The 14522-nt window shown below is 36.1% G+C and overlaps 1 protein-coding gene across 2 annotated transcripts; it reads right to left on the bottom strand.

The window, feature by feature from the left end:
• Positions 1-273: 273 nt before the first annotated feature.
• LOC110464081 (phytanoyl-CoA dioxygenase domain-containing protein 1 homolog) lies at positions 274-13417 on the bottom strand. 2 transcript variants are annotated; one of them, XM_021519116.1, is made up of 10 exons: positions 13184-13417; positions 12135-12292; positions 11529-11646; positions 10984-11084; positions 9135-9276; positions 8127-8221; positions 7659-7764; positions 6088-6172; positions 4469-4670; positions 274-3718 (listed from the first exon to the last, which is right to left on the bottom strand). In XM_021519116.1, the coding sequence occupies exons 2-10, from the start codon at positions 12270-12272 to the stop codon at positions 3590-3592; spliced, it is 1116 nt and encodes a 371-aa protein (XP_021374791.1). In that variant the 5' UTR covers positions 12273-12292; positions 13184-13417; the 3' UTR covers positions 274-3589. The 2 variants fall into 2 exon arrangements, with proteins under 2 accessions (XP_021374791.1, XP_021374790.1); XM_021519115.1 differs by having other exon boundaries at positions 13210-13417.
• Between the last annotated feature and the right edge of the window lie 1105 nt (positions 13418-14522).

Below are 14522 nucleotides of genomic sequence, written 5' to 3'. Positions count from 1 at the left end.
ACTACGACGCAGAGCAAATTAGGTCCGTGGTACAAGATATATCGGTGAATATTACTACGACGCAGAGCAAATCTAGGTCCATGGTACAACAGATATATCAATCAGTGAATATCACTACGACGCAGAGCAAATCTAGGTCCGTGGTACAAGATATATCGGTGAATTTTAACAAACTTTAAAGTCACTATTTTCCAAGCTTTCGGGCTTAGCCCTTCGTCAGGGATTAAATGTCACCGGACCTCTATGTCACATCCATCTTGACAAACATGTTGAGTAACTATCATGTTTGTCAAGATGGATATCCCTGACGAAGGGCTAAGCCCGAAAACTTGGAAAAGAGTGACTTTAAAATGTGTTACTAGTATTGCGTTCCCTATAGGAACATATGTTTATAGGCAATTCGTGAATGTTGTTTTCTCATATGTTGTTTTCTCATGTACTATAGAAATCACATATGTTTGACAAATGCATAGGCAGTATACCATGCATATTTGTTCATCTTGACCCAGTTGTCCAAACTATTTAAAGCTGACAACTCTAACCACGGTGTTACAACATTATTAACTTAACAATAGTTTTGAACAGCTGGGGCCGGAAGCCCCCTAAAAACACATTCATGCACTCAAAACAATCGTCCAATCTGAGATGTCACATGAACAATTACATGTATTATGGCTTTTCAATATATGTTCAATTCTTATTTATATATACATATTATATTTTCTGTAAAACCCTCATAACCCTATATCAAATGCACCTCTTGCAAACTTGAACCAAACAACTGTGGCGGAAAATAACGATATGGAGGACAGATAATTTTTGGAACCAAATTGTGTTTCAATTCGTCTATTTGATCATTAGATAACAACTGTAGAGATCCAGGTAAAATATGAGTAATTCCGGCTACAGTGGTGATACACCTCGTGTACATGTATTGCACGTCGTGAAAACTGGTTGTATGCTATATTAGGGTTTACTAGGTATGTATAAAAAGGTATAGAGAGAACCACAGAAAACCTGTTACATATTACATGTATCTACAAAAGTATAAAAGGATCGACGTCAATATAAGTAATCAAAACCAAAACTAACGTAAAGCAACAGACGCCAGTGTAATTTATATAAAGAAATAGGTTAGCTTCTTCCTGACTTTCCTTGTGTACGATTTTCACTATTACTGAACCTTAAGAAAAATAATCCCACGAATTCAAAATAGTCCCCTTCTGCATATATTCACAGTAGTATACTCATATTCAACAATAAAATCAAATGTACAAGGTTATTTTCTTCAAAATTGAAATTTGAAAATTCTACGTTAAGCAAAAATTAAAAAAAAAATCTGTCCTTTTCTTGTGAAAAAATACAGACAACCAAATCATTCATGGTATCTAGTATGGTTTAATATTTACTATTCCGGCATGACACTCACTTTATAACTCTACCAAGCCCAAATGGCATTCACACCAGCTATGAATGTCATGATTGGTGTGTTGACATCATCATTATTATGGCTGTTATTGTAACATTAGATTTCACTTATCCTCCTTGAGATAGGTGCTCTATTCTCTAAACAAGCATTTACAAGACATAGTCTAACTTTCCACGATTTTTGTTATTTAAATGGACAAATAAGTATTCGACTGCTTTCAGTCGGCATTCAAAATCATTATGAATGTAATTCTGAATGTAAGAAATTTAACATGAAGTGCTTCAAACTTAATGAGATTGGTCATGTTGCAGTCATGAGTGTTGAAAGCAGTTAGATACCTAATTATCACAACGATGAAGTGTCCATTGCTGAAATCATGTAAGACAAACAAATGAATAATTTTTTAACAATAAATTATGAGGAATGCTGTTTTGTAAATCGATAAGGTTGATTACACAGAAATGAAGGCACTCTGTTTATATAGTCATATCTTCATATTGATCAATAATCTCTGGTTTCACTCATTCACCCCTGAAGACACATTGAACTCTTCCAGTTCAAAGGTTGGAAAAGTTTATTATGAAATTTCAGGGGTGAATGAATTAAGTTGCACTGCTTGTATGTAATGGAGAGAACTGTCAGGCAAGAACATATTCCACAAAAAATGTCCACACAGGTAAACCCTAGTCCACTAACTGAACTTTTCACATATTGGGTGTCAAGACCGGTTATAATACAAGCTAAATATATCAACAGTACATAATTATGGTTAGGCAAATAACATATTGTTTTTCAAATTTACATGTGGTATGTGCAAAATATACAAATACACATAACTTATTCTGGTTAATATAGTATCCACTCTGTTATATTTCCTATGACACTAAATGCTGGTTAAATGATAAAGTACCTGGGTACTTTTTAGGTAGGGAGACAAACAATAGCTTCGCCTCTGCCAAGGACTCTTGCATGTGGTCATGTTTTTATTTCTTTATGAGAAAAGTTTACCTACTTTATTAGTTTGAGAAAGATCTTTCTTAATTTACATATTATTCAAAGATTTATTATTCATAAACAGTTCTCATTATTTTCAAATATTTTATGATCTGGTAACAATTTGCATTAATTTGAAATATATAATATTTATGGTGCAAACAAAAACGCTTATGGAAAGCTATTATGTTCATTTAAAATCAGAATAAAGTTAAAAATAAAGTTTTTGAACACTTAAATGAATATTTAACACAGTATAAAATATGTTTTTGGTTAGTTAAAGGTATTGTGACTCATTATTGTCAATATTGAGTATTGTGAAACCCTAGAACGGAGAAATGCCATGAACAAGGGTCATAGGTATCAATAAAAAAATATCTGAAAATCGGCCATCTGTGAAAAATTGTGTCTAGGCCTTATGTTTCCTGAGAACTTGTAAGATTGACAAGAATATTTTACAAAGAGAAAATATCAACAACAATTTAACAGCAATAAATACAACTCTGTAAATTATGATAAACATGCTTGTACTGCAAATTAATATGTGTGTAGTATAAGCGTAATGCCTGGTGTCTGATGTTGTTTGCCATTACCATGACAATAAGTAAACATTTGAACACACATGCTATAACTAAAGCCAATGCCTGTCAACTTCCACAAAAATCTGCTGCCGAAAGTATCAATCAGACCATTATGACAGGCGATTTTAAAATGGTTTCCCCTAACAGCAATAATCAATCACCTAAAAGATATTAAGTTTCATGGTCATTTTTTAGGTGTCAAAGAAGTACTTAAATTTCTATAAAAAGCATAAGTGAAAGTCAATTCTAAAGTCCTAAAACAATGGAAAATAGTTCAGACTTAGTTTGGGACCATGATATATAGCTGCATTTATTTAAACAAATGTCACCTTATATAATTTCTACAGGCGATTCTATGTATAAAAAGGTAAAAGTTATGTACTGTCTGCATAAATATTGATTTGACTACACATCTTAGAACTCTTGACTCAAACACAGACCCCTCCTATACCACAAAGGAAATGTGCCTTTGGTCAGAAATGTGTGTCGATGATGCTTGAAAATACCGAAAAACCCTGGACACCCATCTTTACATGTCAATAAGACAACTGTCCTGCGCACAACCTTTGTTTGACCTTTGTTTGACCTATGCATGGGTCCACTTTGAAGGGTCGCCTTCCTGTGCATGATGAGCATTCACATGATGATTGACATGTACAATTTCCCATTTTTTCATCCACGGTCCCTGTATGGTGATGTCAAACTCGTCAATCTCCTGAAAATAGAAATTATTACATCATTTAGAACCTGACTTCAATTTGTTTGGCAGAGGAATGATCCTTGGTATGAAACCATTCAATGACTCAATATATTCTCAGACAATTCGCAGAATACCTCTCATTTTAAGGGTTCTGGATTTCTCCGTCACCTCTAGCGTATGACAGATAGCACATGTAGAGAAAAAATACAATGACATCATTGGACTAATAAAACATGACAGCACCATCAGCTTCCAACTGGAGCAGATTCTTAGATGTATGTGTCTAACCTTTGGCTTGAAGCACGCCTCAGATTTGACAATCAAGAAGCTCATCTCAAAGGCCGAGATGCCTCCAACATATCCTCATTGTAGGGGATGGGTTTTTTTCTCCCAATCTTTCAACACTATATTTGAAAATGGTTTTCAGCATTTATCATCTTTTCATTCCAAGGTGTCACCAACAGGTCTGTCACAGGCGAGAGAAATCTTTTTCTCCCACCTTTGCCTGAACTATCTGTCAATTTACCTGTTCAAGATTTCTGTGTCACCCGGGGCCGACTCATTATTTACAATTCATTTTTAGATTAACCGTGAAAGTCAGTGGAAACTGATAAAATGTTGATAAAGTATTATGTGACTGTTGGTAAAATGTTGATAAAGCATTATGTGACTGTTGAGCTAGAATGTTGAGGTCAAAAGCACATTTTTTTCACTTTTCTGTCAAGCTTGCAACCAACTTTAACCCCCACACGATAAAACACTGACTTGATCATGTTCGGCGACCACTTCCTTGGCTTTTGTGTGTCTGTTTAGCGCGTTAAACTCCTCCCAGTCTATCGCCATGTCTGGGTCCTTGGACGATCTCATCAGTATACCTTCCTTGATACCGTAAAATCCGACCGGCTCCGTAGGTCTCTGCCATCTTAAATCAAAACTCCAACGTATCTGTTTAGACATGTTTGGAAGGCTGAAAGAGAATTGTGAGAGACATTAAGACAGATATATCTACATCACTGAAAATATCTTGAGACATATAAACAGTTTTCCTTTTTTTGATATAATTAACTTTATTTTCAATAATAATAATATAATAATAATAATAATATACAACATTTGATGTAGCGCCCTATCTAGCTGGAATAAGCCATTCTAAAGTGCTTTACAGTACATATCAATACAATTAGCATATATACATTAATCAATACAATATTGAGAAATTGGCAGGAGCTGACTTATCAGGCATTAACTACTAGTCCAATGCAACCTGGCTAATATCTCCCTATGTGTGTACAGTTGAATGCCTGCGTATGTGCTGGAGATTTATTGAGTTCTGTTTGTAGTGGGACCGTGCTTCCAACCGTATCATTTATAGTGCCACTTCACTTGAATGCTACAGCACAGATATAGCAACATCCACCCCAGACTAATTTATAATCCACCTGGCTTGTTGGAGTTGCGTGGGCAGGAGAAAAACACTTTCTCTAAATATTCCATGAGTACGACGACTTCGGGAATCAAACCCCGGTCGCCTGTGTGGAAGACCAGAGTGCTAACCACTCGACCAATCCGCCCTTGTTATAGTGCATAAAAGACTGTAAAATTGTATTCAACTTCACATTTTCCCAGTATATAATTTGCAAACATTCTATCCCCTTATACCCAGGGCCATCACATTCTAAACAGATTTCCTGGGGGACCAGATTTGTTTGTTTACGAAGTGGGATCGACAAACCAAGGTTATGATGTCGCTCTCTGGTGAACCTTGACAAAACCGTTAATGGTGTCCATTTACATTAGTGGGTCCATCAGGCTTTGTCCCTAAAATACTGTATACAGGGATACATTTCACCCTCTGCAATTGGGGCAAATTTATAATGACAGCGAACATTAGTACATGACATACAATGTATAGTTATTACATCTGAAGGATGAAATTAACACTGTGCAAATAAGAAATTTTACTGTTGAAGGGCAAATTATCGAATGGGTGAAAATTTACTGGTATACAGTATTATATTCATCCTTGATACTCCAGGAGTTACGCTCACTTACAAAATTGATGGCTCAGAGTGCGCCACGTTCTTTTGGTGTACATCAAAAGAATCTCGAGGTTGCGTAATGGTAAAATTGTCTGGCTTTGAAGTCGGGCATCGCTACACTGTAATCTTCAAAGGCCAGCTATCAGATTAGTGATTGGTCAGGTTTTTTTTACATGAACCCAATCAAATAGTTATCTGCATGCCTTCAGTTTTGCTTTACACATATTCCAAGGGTGCAGAGAACGCAAGTGAGCACAACCCCTGGAGTATCGAGGATGTGTCATATTGAAAACAGACAAACCAGTTTTCAAAATAAACAAACAGGCCACAGGTTAGCAGTCATACCTCCTGTGTGGTATCAGATTGTTAAAGAGCAGCATTCCTCGATAAGGTATGGGGCAAATCTGTATGTCCTTGTCAACGTCTATGTCTGTGGAAGAAACAAAAAGATTAGCAAAACTTACCGATACACTCAGAAGTTAACAGAAAAGAGAGAAAAAAAATGACCACTGAAATTGTCTTGAGAATCCAATCTGTAATTTCGGTGCATTTCAGTGACTCCTATATGACTTTTTACTAGGTTTCTGAATTTTAAACGAAACAAGATATCACTGACCATAAGAAGTCTATAGACAGATTAAACTACTTGGAGCTTGGTACAAATTGAGTTTAAAAGACTTTCTTCTTAAATATGATCCATAGACTTTTCAGAACAAAATTCAAGCATACTCTTGCAATTTTTCAGGTCGAAGGTTGACATTTTCTGTTTTTATAGAAAGAATACCATTTGAAAGGTACAGAATTAAAACTAATCACAACAGATTTAAATTAATCAACTTTTAAACATAATTATGTGTCAAAAGTTTAAAACATTTTTTCATTTATAAAACTTTGTTTGCATCAGTCCTTCCTATGAAATCCTAAAAAAGGAAAACCTGTTATTTGTCTCTAGTAGATAAATATTTCAACACTTTCCAATGATAGACCTATTTTACAACACCTTTCAATGATAGACCTATTTTACAATACTTTTCAATGATAGACCTATTTTACAATACTTTTCAATGATAGACCTATTTTACAATACTTTTCACTGATAGACCTATTTTACAACACTTTTCAATGATAGACCTATTTTACAATACTTTTCAATGATAGACCTATTTTACAACACTTTTCAATGATAGACCTATTTTACAACACTTTTCAATGATAGACCTATTTTACAATACTTTTCAATGATAGACCTATTTTACAATACTTTTCAATGATAGACCTATTTAACAACACTTATCAATGATAGACCTATTTTACAATACTTTTCAATGATAGACCTATTTTACAATACTTTTCAATGATATACCTATTTTACAATACTTTTCAATGATAGACCTATTTAACAATACTTTTCAAGCACTGACCTCAACTATAGCACTTTTTAAGGCCTGTATGAACTATTTTACAGTCAAAGCAGCCTTCTTCGGACTAGGAAATAAACTCCGAGGAAATTCTGCATGGAGTTTCAGTTTAAGGATCTTGGTACTACTGCCAAAATCTTTAACTTAGTACTGGAAAATGCTTTTCTATTACTATAGCCTTGCTAAATCATTTCCGACAAGAAAACCATACCTAGCGGGGTTTTTATGAAAAAAATATAGATGAAAGAAACAAAATGTATAGTGCAACAAATCCAGAGAGGCAAGCCCGGGTTTGTGCGACAGCTATAATATCCAAACTTCAGGGGAGGTAACTGTATAATGGGATAACGGCAGTGAAGAGGGACAGGGATCCTTAAGTTAAGGGAACTAATACTGATTTGTTTTCTATTCAAAGTAAAAATAACAAACAGGGAACTATTTACTACCATCATTTCCTCCTGTATACATCTGGTTTAACTTGTTACAGGGCATGCTTACCTAGCTTTTTCTTCATCTCCTCCTCCTCCAGCATCACGTACCAGGTGCCGCCATGACAACACTGGTGGGTGGCTATCTTGCCAGTCTTGTGGCCCCTGCCTGCCATCTACAAAGAGATTCATAACACCATGAGTGCAATAGCATATATAAACCAAAATAGAATCTGATAGATTTAACAAGATATAACTCTTATTTTTTTTTATATAAAACATCGATATTTCTTAACAAAACACTTTTCAAAAACAAAATTAAAGTTAACCATTTATTTAAAAATTCAAACATTTTTTGTCAACAATGTTTCTTTTGTTTTACTCAGGCCTAAAACAAAACTGTATCGATCCTAATCCTATTGATCTATAACATGAGCCCAACACAAGGAGAATCCAAGAAAAAGTCAACAGATCAGCAGGGATTAAATCCTCAACAAACAAACAAAAATTAAAAAACTGAAATATGAACAGGATGTACCTGCATACAGCCGTTGTTCTCATCAGTGTCCAGCAAGGGGATCCAGGCCGTGGGCTGGAGTACAGTGTACGAACTGTTGTCAAGGTAACCAACATCTGCAATACAAAACAATATAAAAATTCAACTGGATGGTTTTCACACACTTTCTGAATTCTCATAATGAATTTAATTTCCAAATTAATGTATGTTCTCAAACTTGACAATATTTCCGAGACTGGGTGCTGAATTAATGATGAACATATGGTTGACCACCTTCATAAAATCTCCCATATACCATGTTTAACAATAACTTGCCCTGATCTTCTCTTTCAGATTTTAGCTAGCTTAAGTTTGATTTTGTCACCATTATTGGATGATTGTATAACATCCTATATTCTATTCAATCCAATGTTCAGACAAGGAGGAACCTTTTGTACTGTAACAGTGATAATTATTTCGCCTTGTGGTGTTTCCTCCTCTGGAATTTTAAGACACTTATGCCAAAGCGTTGAATTTGTTCGTACATGTACTTACAAACTACATTCTACTTTCTGCTACATTTCACAAGTGTCTCCGGTTTGAGCCGGGAAAGATCAGCTTGTCACCCACTAAGGGATGATAGCCTTGTGCCGATTAGCACGTCTTCAATTTTAATGTCATAAAAATGTGTCACCGGTAATTGTGCCATCAAAATTGAATGACGATATTCATACCCCACATGTGCTTTTGTTTACAAACATGGCAGACTACTGTCGGTGGAGTTGTGACTGAAATAATAGGATGCGAGAAAAATAATCATCTCCTACCTTAAGGATGAAACAGAGAAATCTTCAACCCTCAGGGTGATTTTGTTTCGGTTGTCGAACCCTCGGCAGAGCCTCGGGTTAGACAACCAAAAAACATCACTCCTTAAGTAGGAAGTTTCTCTGTCACATTCCAAAGGTAGGGGAAGATTCTACTAATCTACACCTTTAGCTGTGTGTTTATTTCATCTTCTAGCTCAGGGACAACTTGTGTGACCCCTCTGACCTTGATGCCATGGAACTGTCGTAGCCTCATTCTGAGGTGTCTTGGTGCGAAGGTTCCACACTGGATGTCCAATGATGTCGGGACCAATCAGCTGCTCAACAACGTTTAGAAGTCTCTCGTTGGACCATAGTTGTTGTATTTCCTGAAGCATCACAGTAGGACAAAAAATAAGATCATTTCATATCTCATAAATTACTATGAAATCTCTAGTTTACATGAGGTTTTTAATTTCATTGATTTCGTGGGTGCTCTTCATCCACAAATAAAAAGGTCTATGAAGTTATTACAAGTTTGAAATAAAACTATTATCTGTATGAGTGGGTACTCGTAATCAACGAGTTCATGTACCCATGAAATGGTTATTTTTCACCAACATTCATGAAACAACAATAATGGGTAGTGAACAAGAACAACACCAGTGAACAGTTTGTGTGAACCTGTACCAGTATGATCATGGGTAGTGAACAAGAACAACACCAGTTAACAGCCTGTGTGAACCTGTACCAGTATTATCATGGGGAGTGAACAAGAACAACACCAGCTAACAGTTTGTGTGAACCTATACCAGTATGATCATGGGTAGTGAACAAGAACAACACCAGTTAACAGCCTGTGTGAACCTGTACCAGTATTATCATGGGGAGTGAACAAGTACTACACCAGTGAACAGTTTGTGTGAACCTATACCAGTATTATCATGGGTAGTGAACAAGAACAACACCAGTTAACAGTGTGTGTGAACCTGTACCACTATTATCATGGGTAGTGAACAAGTACTACACCAGTAAACAGTTTGTGTGAACCTGTACCAGTATGATCATAAGTAGTGAACAAGAACAACACCAGTTAAAAGTCTATGTGAACCTGTACCAGTATGATCATGGGGAGTGAACAAGAACAACACCAGTTAACAGCTTGTGTGAACCAGCACCAGTATGATCATAAGTAGTGAACAAGAACAACCCCAGTTAAAAGTCTATGTGAACCTGTACCAGTATGATCATGGGGAGTGAACAAGCACAACATCAGTAAACAGTTTGTGTGAACCTGTACCAGTATGATCATGGGGAGTGAATAAGAACAACACCAGTTAACAGCTTCTGTGAACCTGTACCAGTATGATCATGGGTAGTGAACAAGAACAACATCAGTAAACAGTTTGTCTGAACCTGTACCAGTATTGTCATGGGGAGTGAACAAGAACAACATCAGTGAACAGTTTGTGTGAACCAGTACCAGTATGATCATAAGTAGTGAACAAAAACAACATCAGTGAACAGTTTATGTGAACCAGTACCAGTATGATCATGGGGAGTGAACAAGCACAACATCAGTGAACAGTTTGTGTGAACCTGTACCAGTATGATCATGGGGAGTGAACAAGTACTACACCAGTGAACAGTTTCTGTGAGCCTGTACCAGTTAATCATGGGTAGTGAACAAGAACAACACCAGTGAACAGTCTGTGTGAACCTGTACCAGTATTATTATGGGTAGTGAACAAGAACAACATCAGTAAACAGTTTGTGTGAACCTGTACCAGTATGATCATGGGTAGTGAACAAGAACAACACCAGTGAACAGTCTATGTGAACCTGTACCAGTATTATCATGGGTAGTGAACAAGAACAACACCAGTGAACAGTCTATGTGAACCTGTACCAGTATTATCATGGGTAGTGAACAAGAACAACACCAGTGAACAGTTTGTGTGAAACTGTACCAGTACGATCATTGGTAGTGAACAACACCAGTGAACAGTTTGTGTGAACCTGTACCAGTACGATCATGGGGAGTGAACAAGAACCACATCAGTGAACATTATGTGTATGTAAACCTATCGTCTCACCAAAGGCATCGACCCCAGCTTGTGGAGGACTATGTTGGCGCCAGGGAACTCCTTTTCAATAATTGACAGTCTCTCAAAGAATCCATACTCCTTGTAAAGTTCTAAAAGAAACACAGAAAAAACATTCGTTAGAAATGAATTCCTCTTATTGAGCAACATTCAATATTTCTTTTCGAAATGATTTTAATATCTAATATTAAGATCGCTGTGAAGTTTAAAGAATGAATTTATGATATTGTAAAATATGAATCTAAGCAAAATTCAGCTACCCAGTTGGTCGTTGACAAGCCCAGTTCCGCTACATTTGTATACATGGTTCTTGTTGTATGTTTAGTTTATAGTCTAAATTGTATCAGAACAGCTACATTCAGATGAGGTTATTGCAAATTTTAAACATATAGGCATCAAAAGATCTGTGTCTCTGTGTTGGAAGGGGTGCAGAACCTCTATCCCTTTCCCCCTTAACTCTCTCACCCAATCCGGTCCCCATCAGAATGTGCCAATATATTATTTCCTCAGGTGTAAGAGTAATCATAAACCCATACTCTTGATTTTGCCAGCATTGTACAGCTTGAGAGCCATTTCGTCAATTAGTCGTTTGATAGCATCCTTGCAAGCCTCCAGCTCCTCTGCCTTGAAGAAGTCTTCCACAATTACAAAGCCCTGCAATGCAAGGAATTAAAAATTTCATGGAACAGAAATGTAACAAATATTTAATAGAAAGAGGTCTTTTTTTACAAGTTTTAATGAGAAGATTGGAAACAGCCAAGGTGACAAGATACATACATATAAACAAACATGGGTTTGAAATCCATTGTTTTATTACAAAAAGTTTTCAGTACTTAATACAGAATAGCAGTTTTACTACAATCATTTCTGTTGAATGTCTTTAGAAGATACATAGATGAAGGTGAATGGAGAAGGATGGGCCATTTTATTTTTCAAACTTCTACTAGTAGTTTTTTTTAGCATTTAGATGGCATTTTATCTGACAAATATCTCTTAAATCTTTCCAATACCTGTGAACAACATCGTGATCTGGGTGACCTTATCGGAGCCTCCACACCTAAATGTTAGATAACATGTCCTCAAATAATTTTGTAAATTGTGGCATCACCCACAGTGTGGCCCATATTTGGTCTTTTGCCTACCTCGGTGAAGAACTGTTTGATCATGTCCTCAGGAAGTTGTCCTGGCTTCTTCTCCGTGGGTTGAGGTGGCATTGCACTTATGTTAAATTTCTCAGGATGAGCCTCGTCTGTGTCACCAGGATACTTCTTTGTGGACATGATTGTGATGTTCTCCGTTTCTTTTGAAATAAAATTTATTTATATTTTATTATGTTTTGATTAATTTTCAATGCACATGATTGCGCAAATCTTCGATATTTATGTCACTTTTATAAACACAAACGACTCGGATACTAGGTAAGAAGGACTTTCCTTACTAGCTCATTCGACATAGGGCATCAGAATTGCTTCCAGAGAGAGGCATATGTAGGGACCTGAGGAAAAGGTTGACAAAAATACTTAGCCTAAGCTTGCTCTTACAAATATTGCTGTTACTTACGAGATAAATGTCACAACAAAATTATCAAGATGATGCTGTGACATCCATATAATTTATAAATTATGTCAATGTAAACTGAGAATATGTCCAGTTGATGGCAGAAATGTGCTACAAACATGTGCTAAAACAGAAATAAATATTTTTTCAAAGTTGAATTTAAAACAAAATCAGCTGCCACATTTTTTGTTGAAAATTTTCAGATCTATACCAAATGTTTGCATACTATACAGTACTAGAGTTATTCCAGTGGCTGGCAGAAATTGCATCTCATGAAATTAAACGTAATTTGTACAAAATAAATTTAATTAATTCCAGTTATTGTATTATGGGTCTAGCATGAAACAAAGCTGTGTATTACACTGGAGAATTTCTTTTTAGTGTATCCGAGTTATCTTTCTTTGCACACTAAATCAAAATAGACACACGGAAACCATATGACGTCTCTAGATCTTCCGACGGTAGAAATTTGTTGATGTAGCTAGTTTTCTTGTTTCCTTTAGTAGATTGTGTACATGTCTATTACAGTCATTCATAATTTCAACAGTTTTCTACCGATATAAGTACGAGACCGCGGCTGCTTCTTAGTGCGCGGAAAACGATAACACAAAGCTATATATATAGCTATACCTACATAATGTCTGTATCGCAGTATCTCACCTATGGACACACAGCTGCTTCCGTTGTTCTGTTTGCACTCGTGACAGTAGATTAAAACTTCAACAGGTCTTTATATTAGAATGGTATCCTGAAATCAGATTATAACTTTGATGTTTTCCATAAATTAGTTCGGTGTTAAAAAGGCGATCATGTGACAACTCCACAGGTGTACGTGATGGACCTGGTTGGGCTGAAATAGTGTACGCCGAAAGGGTGCACAGAATCACCGAATCGGACCAAACAGAATAGGCCTATATAAAGTTATTTAAAAGGAATTAAATATGTTTGATTATACTGCGTGTAACAAAAATGTAACAGAAATAACAAAAAATACGAGGCTTATTAAAGGGAATTAAAAATATTTCAATTCTGTTTAAACCCGATTTGATATACAGAGTTGTCGTTCCTTACACGGAAGATATTGGGTTCTATTTACCTGTTTACCTGTTTACACCGTTGTTAGCTTGAAGTAGCTAATGTAGGCGCATCTTGGTTCGGTAACATACTGTTAACCGGTTGTGTAGCATAAACACTGCGATAAAACTTGGACGGTATATTTTTTTCCAAAAAGTGTTTAAACGAGATTTAAAACAGCTTAGAGATGGGGCTTCTACTACTGAGTTGGGAAGGGAGTTCCAAGAATCCACCACTCTTCTACTAAAAACTTTTTGAGTGACCCTGGTCCTGCTCTGTTTTTTGAACAGTTTTTTGTTGTTTCCCCATGTTGTTGTTTGTGTGAAGGTGAGTAATTTATCTTTATCAAGTATATCAATGTTGTTGATTAGTTTGTAATCTTCTACTAGATCACCGCGTTTTCTTCTATATTCCAATGTAGGTAGGCCTAGTCTTCGTATTCCTAAATTATACGAAAGGTTTTATAGAGATTGAATTCTTTTGGTAGCTCTGCGCTGCCCATTTTCTAAGGCTATTTGGTCCTTTTTTAAGAAAAGGGGACCAGACCTGGGTAGCATATTCCAAGTTGGGCCTAATGAGACTCTTGTAAAGTGTAAGAAACATAGTTTTGTCCATGTAAGTAAATGTCCTAAAGATTAGTCCTAGTGTGCGATTTGCTTTGTTAACAGATTGACTCACATGGTGGTTAAATTTCAGTTTGTTGTCATTTGTTACACCCATGTCTCTCTCTTTAGTATCTTTCTCAAACTGTTCACCTGAGGGGAAGTGATATGTAGAATCTTGGTTTAGGTTACCAATATTTAGATGTTTACTTTTTTTGGTGTTTAGTGTTATTTTCCAATCTGATGTCCATTGGACTATGTTATTGATATCAGTTTGTAGTCCTGCAGTCCCTGTTT

This window comes from Mizuhopecten yessoensis, unplaced genomic scaffold (assembly GCF_002113885.1).
Source record: "Mizuhopecten yessoensis strain PY_sf001 unplaced genomic scaffold, ASM211388v2 scaffold10955, whole genome shotgun sequence".
Lineage (NCBI taxonomy): Eukaryota > Metazoa > Mollusca > Bivalvia > Pectinida > Pectinidae > Mizuhopecten > Mizuhopecten yessoensis.
The sequence above is the reverse complement of the archived record's forward strand: the minus strand, read 5'-3'. Positions and strand labels throughout refer to the sequence as shown.

Excerpts from the sequence above, each read along its gene's own strand:
- LOC110464081 (XM_021519116.1), bottom strand. The coding sequence starts at position 12,272 with ATGTCCACAAAGAAGTATCCTGGTGACACAGACGAGGCTCATCCTGAG. Across the intron at positions 11,647-12,134 it reads TCAAACAGTTCTTCACCGAG|GGCTTTGTAATTGTGGAAGA; the intron begins GTAGGCAAAAGA and ends CTTGCATTGCAG. Across the intron at positions 11,085-11,528 it reads CAATGCTGGCAAAATCAAGA|AACTTTACAAGGAGTATGGA; the intron begins GTATGGGTTTAT and ends TGTTTCTTTTAG.